Source organism: Vipera ursinii, assembly GCF_947247035.1.
Source record: "Vipera ursinii genome assembly, chromosome: 3".
Taxonomy (NCBI): domain Eukaryota; kingdom Metazoa; phylum Chordata; class Lepidosauria; order Squamata; family Viperidae; genus Vipera; species Vipera ursinii.
The window spans coordinates 83,068,060-83,077,524 of record NC_139516.1 but is presented as its reverse complement, the minus strand read 5'-3'; the positions used below and the strand labels follow the sequence as shown (position 1 = coordinate 83,077,524).

The 9,465-nt window shown below is 37.8% G+C and overlaps 1 protein-coding gene across 5 annotated transcripts; it reads right to left on the bottom strand.

Moving 5' to 3' along the window:
• Positions 1-235: 235 nt before the first annotated feature.
• On the bottom strand, positions 236-8,997 carry LOC310638334 (uncharacterized protein). 5 transcript variants are annotated; one of them, XR_014492089.1, is made up of 6 exons: positions 8,300-8,997; positions 6,120-6,254; positions 4,589-4,629; positions 3,203-3,505; positions 2,278-2,518; positions 236-714 (listed from the first exon to the last, which is right to left on the bottom strand). XR_014492089.1 is itself a non-coding variant. In XM_083359330.1 (4 exons), exons 1-4 carry the CDS (start codon positions 7,385-7,387, stop codon positions 614-616), a joined length of 414 nt encoding a protein of 137 aa, XP_083215456.1. In that variant the 5' UTR covers positions 7,388-8,218; the 3' UTR covers positions 236-613. The 5 variants fall into 5 exon arrangements, 1 of the variants encoding a protein (XP_083215456.1); XR_014492091.1 differs by lacking the exon at positions 8,300-8,997 and having other exon boundaries at positions 6,120-7,342; XR_014492090.1 differs by lacking the exons at positions 3,203-3,505; positions 8,300-8,997 and having other exon boundaries at positions 4,492-4,629; positions 6,120-7,342.
• Positions 8,998-9,465: the final 468 nt, after the last annotated feature.

Genomic DNA, 9,465 nt, shown 5'->3' with positions numbered 1-9,465 from the left:
TTTTTTTAATTTGCGTATTCCTTTGGGCAGAAATGGGATTTATAAATGTAAAACAAGCCACTTGACTCTCTTTGCACTATTGTGAAAAAGGAAAGAAGAAGCTATCCCTAGTGATCGTCCTTCCTGTGTACCTTTTTATATAGATCCTTTTCAGAATGTAAGATTGTTGAATAAGTGTTAATATAAAATATTGATGTAGATTAACGAGCAAGTGTTAATATTAAAGCAACTGGTACATATTTATTTTATTTTATTTGTTTTTTTGTTTAATATGAATTAATATTAATGTAAATTAACAAATATTAACAAAGAAATGTATGCTTAAATTAACAAATATATCCTTAGTATTAATAAATATGCATAAACAAAGAACTATTAATATGAAAGCATCTGATACACATCTGCTATCCCAAAGTGCTGGATTACAACTATCAACTCTAATCAGCACACTCAGTTATAGGGGTTCCGTCAGGTACGCGGTTGGAGAAAGCAGCTCTTTTGTAACACCAATATTTGCACACTCTTAACCTGAAAGAAAGAAAGCTGTGTTTTTCCCATTGCAAGGCAGATTGATTGCTACACTCTTTGAGTAAAAACCACTTCAACTGGTTTATCAGTAACGGACAATCTTGTCAGTCGTTTCTCCTTCCAGTTTCTGCGCCATTCTGTTGCTTTTGATTTTCTTATTTTCCTTGCAGATAAGAACGAATCCAACTGTAAAACATGACACAGAAGATCGTGGTAAAGCAAGGATTTACACTGACTTATTCGTTGGATTGTTTTGAATTTTTTTTCTCCCTGTGCTTGTAAAGGCAATGTGCCCTTACCAACTAATTTTCAGGAGAGGTATGCTGGAGAATTACAGTTTTTTTTAATGTGCTCAACCCCACAATCCAACTGTGCTTCCTTAAAACCAGCAGGAATAAAGTTGGTTAAATTCCTTGTTTTTTGATCTATTGAGATGCATTAATAGCTCCCTTGGAAGATGGTCTTTCTAATGAGATTCCAACCTTGTTTCCTTCTGTCCCTTCTTTGTAAGGGAACAGAGTTCCATGCCAGATAAAACTACATGATAAAAATAATCTAGCAAAGATTTAGTTTCTCATCAAGGTGACACTCCTTGATATATTATTTATTTATTTATTGCATTTTTTATGCTGCCCATTTCCCCTACAAGGTGACTCTTGGTGGCCTGCAATAAATATTGTTTGAAACATTTAAGTAAACATTGCTGAAGCAAGCAGTGTATTGAAAAAAATGACATACAGAAACTCATCATTTTCATAGTCAGGTAAAAATGGCAGATAGTGTATCTCTTAACTCTCCCCCCCCACACACACACACCCTCTATTCTTACAAATGCTAATTTGGTTTATTCATATGCCAGGCCCTTCAGTCACATGCACACTTACATTGAAACTTCACCCCTGAGGAAAATCATGTGGAGTATTAGTACCACTTCATAAAGCCTTACTAAGACCACACCTGGAATACTGCATCTAGTTTTGGTCACCACATTACAAAAAAAGATGTTGATATTTTAGAAAAAGTGCAAAGAAGAGCAACTAAGATGATTAAAGGGCCTGGAGACAAAAAACATATGAAGAACAGTTGCAGGATTTGGGTATGGCCAGTCTAGAGAAAAGAAGGACTAGGGGTGACATGATAGCAGTATTCCAGTATTTGAGGGGCTGACACAAAGAGGAGGGGGTCAATTTATCTTCCAAAGCACCAGAGGGCAGGACAAGAAATAATGAATGGAAACTAATCAAGGAGAGAAGCAACCTGGAATTAAGGAGAAACTTCCTAACAGTGAGCACAATTAACCAGTAGAACAGCTTGCCTTCACTAATCATGGGTGCTCCATCACTGGAGGATGGCCTTGGATGCTGATAATTTGGAAGCATAAATTTAAAAATGGGTGGGCTGCACTGAATCAATGTTATCCTTGTAGGTCCACCTGAAGCTATTATATTCTTTTTTTTAAAAAAATCATCTGATCATCTTACTCAATATGTTCTTTGTACCTGGAATATTCCATCCAGAATCTACTCGTGACATATCTAAATATAGCCAAAGTATTTATTTTATTTTTATTTTAATTCCATTTATATCCCACCCTTCTCCGAAGACTCAGGGCGGCTTACAAGCTTAGCAGTAGCCTTCATTCTATGTATATGCCTGCTTATTAGGGCTTTCACACACACCCCCCAAGCGGCATTATTACAAAGTCAGCTTAATTGCCCCCAACAATCTGGGTCCTCACTGGGTACTCACTCAAAGAAGTTGTATGGTGTCGTTCGCATCTTTTTAAATTAAAAGGGCCTTTTTTTTTGCTTTCTTCATATATGTGGTGTGTGGTATTCTTCCATGGAAAGATTCCTTGCAGTTTGATGAGCCAAGTGCCAGTTGCTGCTGTAACTCTTCCGAAATCAGAAATGTTGCACCATAGATGAATATGGCTCAATGTTTTCTTCTTGTGAGTGGAAGTTCTTAACTTCCCCTGAAATATGTGCTTCTGGAATTAAAAAAAGAGCAGATACTGCTGTGATATTCAACTAAGATGATTAAAGCAACTAAGACGATTAAAGGCCTGGAGACTAAAACATATGAAGAACAATTGCAGGACTTGGGTTTTGGCTAGTCTAGAGAAAAGAAGAACTAGGGGGTGACATGATAACAGTATTCCAGTATTTGAGGGGCTGCCACAAAGAAGAGGGCATCAAACTATTCTCCAAAGCACTGGAAAGCAAGACAAGAAACAATGGATGGAAACTAATCAAGGAGAGAAACAACCTAGAACTAAGGAGAAACTTCCTAACAGTGAACACAATTAACCAGTGGAACAGCTTTCCTTCAGAAGTTGTGGGTGCTTCATCACTGGAGGTTTTTAAGAAGAGACTGGACAGTCACCTATCTAAAATGATATAGGATCTCCTGCTTGAGCAGGGAGTTGGACTAGAAGACCTCCAAGGTCCCTTCCCACTCCATTCTGAATATTCCAGTTCCCTAGTAGCAGCATTCTTGATTGCTAATCTTTTAGAGCAGGGATTGATAACATTGTGTCTTTCAAATTTATTTATTTATTTTATTTTATTACATTTATATACCGCCCTTTCCCTGAGGACTCAGGGCGGTTTACAGGGAGTTAAAAAACCAGCAATACAAAAGTTAAAACCAATTTAAAAAAGATTAAACTAACCTGTACTCAGGTTCCTGGCTTTCATGTCCATTGATGACACTGGTTGGAGTTTCCAGGAGTTGTAATTTAATATTATGGGAAGGATACAGATTCCCCATCTCCATTTTATTTTAGGGATTCTTAGCTATTGGTGATCTTAGGGTCGCTTATTGGATTAAAGACATTATCCCAAATGAAGCTGGTAGAATTCTTGGAATAGCCAAAGGATGAACCCAGAAGCCAGGGCTGCAACACATCAGAGATTCTGAAAGCTAAGAAGACTTGACTGGGTGATTGCCAGGAAATCCAAGGGTGGAGAGAATCCTAAGAGAAAGCAACACCTTCATTTTGGCCAACAATTAGATATTGCTAAGTTTCTAGCAGTTGAGCTTAACTCAAAAGAGTCTACTTGTGGAGCAGCACTTAGCTTTTCGTATTGGTAGAAGGATCTTTTGAGGTTGGCAATGCCCTACAATCGGAGATTATGCTCATGTTCCTAGAAGCAAGCTTTAATGAAGGCACTGGATCTTGAGCTTTGTGATAGATGATGCCCACTGAGGAGCAGCTGACGTGAAGGACTACAGTGAAATAGAAGTTCCCCAGGAAGCAGGCAGCAAATTCCAGAAGGGGTGAGGCGATGAGAGACAGCAAAATCCATAAATGGATAGGTTGCAGAAGAGGAGAGTGAGGATAAGTACTCCCTAGAATCCCCCAAGGTATATCCATTAGGTATAGACAAGGGGTAGGCAACCTTGGCACAGCTGGCTCAGGAATTCTGGGAGTTGAAGTCCACGAGTCATAAAAGAGCCAAGGTTGCCTACCCGTGGTATGGACTAAAAACTGAGTGTAGCAAGGGTTTAGTCTGACAAGATTCTGGCTGAATTGTTCCATGTCACTCTTGGGCTTAGCCTGACAAAGTTACTCTTATCCTTCTGCCATTAGTTGTTCTTTTGATTTAATTTAATATTCCCCTTTGTGATTCTCCAGTAATTCCCAGTAGGTTAATCACTGGTCTTTGCTTGTTCTTTCATTTCTGTAAAAATGAAATCTTGTGCTGAGATCTATAGTAGTGTTTTTAGGCACAGCCTGGTTTCTATTTATTCCATATTCTCAATATGGCACATGTGATAAAGAGGTTTTTAATATCCACAGTAACTTTAACTTTATTATATCATAAATATCTATACCAGTCAAACCTCAGATTGTGCACTTCTAGCTCTTCTAGCTCTAAGATGTTTTTTTTTCTTTCTCAACAACCTCATTCTTTCATCCAAATGCAAAAGCAAGCTGCAAATACAAATTTGGTAAACCCAATCTTTCTCTTTCCTTTGCCTCTGGTAACACTTTGTATTTAACTTGTGATCTTTTTTTTTCTCTTGCCATACAAATTTAGATATATCTTTTTACCATTGCTTGATTGTTACATCGGTTGTCAAAGCAAGATGTGTCTGAAAAAACAAACAAACAAACAAACTCATTCTAGGCAAAAGATTCATTTTTATCACAGGAATTCTACCCAACAGTGACAATTTTAATTTTAACCCAGACTAAGCCAGCGTGTTAAAAGAAATACTTTTGATTTCGAAGAGGTATTCTGAGGACAGTCTTTGCTTAGGAATCAGCAGGTTGATTTACTAAGAATTTTTTTAAAAAAGTGAACGCTATGAAAAAATGCTGGTTCCCATGTGTTCATTTTCCTAGCCTTGGCTGCAGAAGAAGCTGGTAGGGAGGTTAAGTCTTCATTTGTTGGCCACTCCAATTTTAGACCAGAAGCTATTTTTCAGGGGTCCTCAACCTTGGTAATTTTAAGACTTGTGGACTTCAACTCCCAGAATTCTGGGAGTTGAAGTCCACAAGTCTTAAAGTTGCCAAGGTTGAGGACCCCTGTATTAGATGAACTCTGTAGCAACTGGACTGTTCCTACCTATCTCTAGTTCCTAGGTAGCAGACAAGATATTTAGCATGCAGAAGATGAGTGTGGTTCTTCCTCATAGGGCTGGGGAAAACTCTGAACCCATGGAGAATGCTGTAAGTCAAGGGCTAAGTCATAGATTGTGCTTAGCCATGATTTAGGCCTAGCATGATGTTTGAAGGGAGCTGTAGTTTGTAAGTCATGCTGTAAGACTGTTTAGTACAATTATAATTGTGTAGACATTTCTGAATGAAATGGTCCAACTCTCTAATTTCACCTGGAGCAGATTTTGGGTTTAAAGAAGATCAAGAGAGCATTTGATTTGCAAAGAGAAAATCTCATATTTATTCTCTTCTCCTGGAAAATGTCTTATCTTTATCAAAATCTGTCTTACTAGAACTAGACCTGTTGGTTTAGACAAGTGAAAGGGTGGAAATGGCTCCTCAACATGAGGATCTGTCTAGCAAGATCATAGTATTAAAAAATCATGTTTCAATAAGAGCTAGCTTCAGCATCTTTACAGATCATCTAAAAGATTCTTCCTTCTTGGGATTCTCAACTGAATTCCCAGAAGATGTGACATGTTATGCAATATGTGAAATGATGGACGGATGGTCGGACAGATTGAGGGATGGACAAATGGATGGACAGACAGACTAATGACAGACAGACAAATGGCTGGATGGGCAGACACACTGACAGATGTATGGATGGACAGATAGATGAATGGACAGAAGGACAGACAAAGGGACAGACCAACAGGCAAATGGAGAGATGGGCAAACAAATGAATGGACAGACAGACAGATGGAAGAGTGGTCAGATAGATGAATGGATGGAGAGGTAATAATAATAGTAATGGCAGCAATAAAGTAGATGTTTCCATAGTTTGCTGCAGGCCAATATAGTTCTCATAAGAAGAGCTATTTTAGTATCCCTTTCAAAGACAGTGTGCCTCACTCCCCTATATAGCATTTCACAGACCTTTAACTATGAATGACACACATAGTTCTGAGTTATATCTTACATCTAATGTCAAGTTATGTTTGATCTGGTGGTTGTTAGAAATGAGGAGACTCGTGAGTTCTAATCCTGTTTTAGCCTTGAAAGCCAGCTGAGTGATCTTGGGCTAGTCAATCTCTCTCAGCTCATGGGGTTTTTGCTGAGGGAAAAATAGGAAGAGGAAGATGCATTGGAAATGTTCATTGCCTTGAGTTATTATTTAAAAAAATAACAAAGATGACATATAAATAAATAAAATAAAAATACGGTCTGCATCCAGCTACCTACAGACAGTTTGTTTTCTGGAATAAAATTAAAGGCAGTTCACATTAACATTTCAAAGATACTAATATTTCTTCATTAGCTTCCTGAATATTATGCAAGTATCCTCTTTAACTGAAAAATATCTCATTTGTTGCCTCCTGGTGTCCTGCTTTCTCTTCTGCTCAATCAACCATGCTCAAGGATGGAAACATGCTTCCTAAGAAACCTCGGGGGATGACTCTGAATTCTGCTGGGTCTCTCAGTTCAGGGCTGAAATGGTGCCATTTGCCACATGAGGTGGAACAAACTATGTGGTCCTCTTCCCATTTCTCTTTACGCAAGCCAACTGGAGTTGTGGGAGTTGACAACTTATTGCAGTGGCAATAAACAGCATCTACCACTGAATCCAATGGCAGAAGACAAGCCACAAGATGCACACAGAGCCATTTTCCGACATGTGATGTCGACTCCATCATCTGCTTCCTGAAGCACCTGCCTCATTTTTGCTGCCACATATGAACAGCATTAGAAAATCCCCAAAGACTCTTAAAACATAAAGGGAATCCTGTTAGGTTAGACCCAAGATGTAATTTGTCCACAACTGTGTTTCTACCCTCTGGCCAGTCAGAGGCCCACAAGAAGATGACAAATAAAACATAAGGACAAAAGCCCCATTTTGCTGTTGCTACTCAGCATGTGGTATCCAGAAACAATTGGGGAATGATAGTAAGTACTGAGGAAAAATGAGTATGATTGTGAGAGAAATTAGCTTGGAACTGGGTCTCTATGTTCTGTCAGGCATGAAATGATAAAAAGATTAAAATGTGGCTTCCTTGTACAGGTAGTCCTCGACTTACAACAGTACGTTTAGTGACTCTTCAAAGTTACAACAGAACTGAAAAAAGCGACATACAGTATGACCGTTTTTCACTTTTACAACCATTGCAGCATCACTGTGGTCATATGATAAAAATTCAAATGCTTGGTAACTGACTTACATGTATGATGGTCGCAGAGTCCTGGGGTCATGTGATCACTGTTGGTGATCTTCTCTCAAGCAAAGTCAATAGGGAAGCCAGATTCACTTAACAACTGTGTTAGTAACTTAACAATTGGAGTGATTCACTTAACAATTGTGGCAAGAAAGGTCATGAAGTGGGACAAAACTCACTTAACAACTGTCTTGCTTAGTAACAGAAATTTTAGGCTCAATTGTTGTCATACATTAACTACGGTACTTGTAAAGAGCCCTGATTGGCCTGTTGTACAACCGATAGGCTCTCATATGCAATATAGTCAGCACTAGATCACCCAAACATGTCTCCCAGTTGTAACTAACTTAAAACAGTTGTGTTTACATGCATCCCTGCGCAGAAAGTTTAACTGCTACTACTGCAAATTCATTCTCACTGAATACAACATGAATGTAATTCCCTGCACCTTGATGTTCGGTATCAATCAATCAATCAATCTCATCAATCAACCATTCAATCAATCTTCTCATAACAACAATCTCATGAGGTGAATTGGGCTGAGAGAGAAAATAGCCAACAAAAAATTGTTCCACAGTGGTATTCTTCCTAGTAGAAATCCTCTATCTCCCCCTCTGCTATTTGCACACTGAACTTAATGAACACAGGTAGAAAATCAATAATAATTACTAGCACTGCTTTGAATGAAAAAGTTTGGAACCAGGTGAACATTTCAAAAACCCGTTTGTGTTTTGGATTCATCTTCTTTGCAGGAGTGAGGCTGGTTTGGGTTCTATAAAAAGCTGCGCAAATAGTCGCATTTCCTGTGGCTATGCCCCTTCTGGGGCACCTCCTTGCTTCCAATTCTGTTGCAAAAATAGTGTTGAACAGTGTAGTCCAATACTTCTTCTCTTCATCTTTGTCACATGATCATTGTGGTCACTCTTTCAATTAAAAAAACAACAAGCACCTGAAAAAAATATTCACAAATTTCGGAGGGTTTCCAGTTGAAGGTTTCCAAAGATATTCGTATATTGTCAACACAGTTTTCACTGAAGGTTCAAAATATATTTTCAAGGATGGTTGAATCATGGAGCTTTGACAGTCAGACTTCTATTGATGAGGAAGTTGCCATCTTTTTGAGAAAAAGATAAGTGCAGCAGGTTTGGGTTCTTTGACAAACATCTTTCTATTTCTCAATTCTTCTGAATCCACTTTAAAATTGATCCAGCCTGTTATAACTCTTTTCAGATTTATTCAGAATGCTATGAGCACAGGCAGGCTGATAGGTGTGTAGTTGCTACATAATTGACTGAGTTTCTGAGCAATAGTGAAGTTCTAAAAACTATTCAGCCAATCAATGCTCACCTGTTGGCCAATGACTAAAGGTCTCATCCCATCCCTCAAGTTCATGCCCAAACTGTCCTACTTTCCTCTTAACAAAAGTAAAAGAAAGCAAATTGCTCCCATTTCCCTGAACTTCTAGGCTTGCCATAGTGAAAATCTTCCATGGCACTGCCAAAACCTAATGTTGGTATGCTGGCAAATCTGCACTTGAACTTCTTTGTTCAGTTGTAACAATATCAAATGTTTTTAATATTTTTATGTTTATGATTTTAATTGTAAATCTTCCAGAATCGCTAAGCAGAATAAGAAACGTAGCATATAAACTTATAGATAGAATAGATAGAGATACATAGATACATAAAACATAGATAGATATAGATGATAGAAGATGGATAGATAGATATGGATGGATAGATATAGATAGCTATAGATAGATGATACATAGAAGATAGAAGATGATAGATAAATAGATATAGATACATAGATACAGATGACATAAGACGGATGTAGATAGATAGATAGATATAGATAGATAGATATAGATTGATAGATAGAAGATGAGATATAGATGATAGAAGATGAATAGATATATAGATAGATGATAGATATAGATGATAGATGAATAGATATATAGATAGATGATAGATAGATAGATAGATAGATAGATAGATAGATAGATAGATAGACAGACAGACATTGATGGATATAGCTATAGATAGATGATAGAAGATAGAAGATGAGATAGACATGGGAGACAGAAGATGGATAGATAGACATAGATAAAGATAG

What these genes read in the sequence shown, in the direction of transcription:
- LOC310638334 (XM_083359330.1), bottom strand. Translation starts at nt 7,387, where the DNA reads ATGACCCCAGGACTCTGCGACCATCATACAT. An exon ending in ACTCTGCGACCATCATACAT is followed by an intron (nt 4,630 to 7,356) that starts GTAAGTCAGTTA and finishes TTGTTTTTTCAG; the next exon opens with ACACATCTTGCTTTGACAAC. An exon ending in GATGTAACAATCAAGCAATG is followed by an intron (nt 2,519 to 4,588) that starts GTAAAAAGATAT and finishes TTTTAATTCCAG; the next exon opens with AAGCACATATTTCAGGGGAA.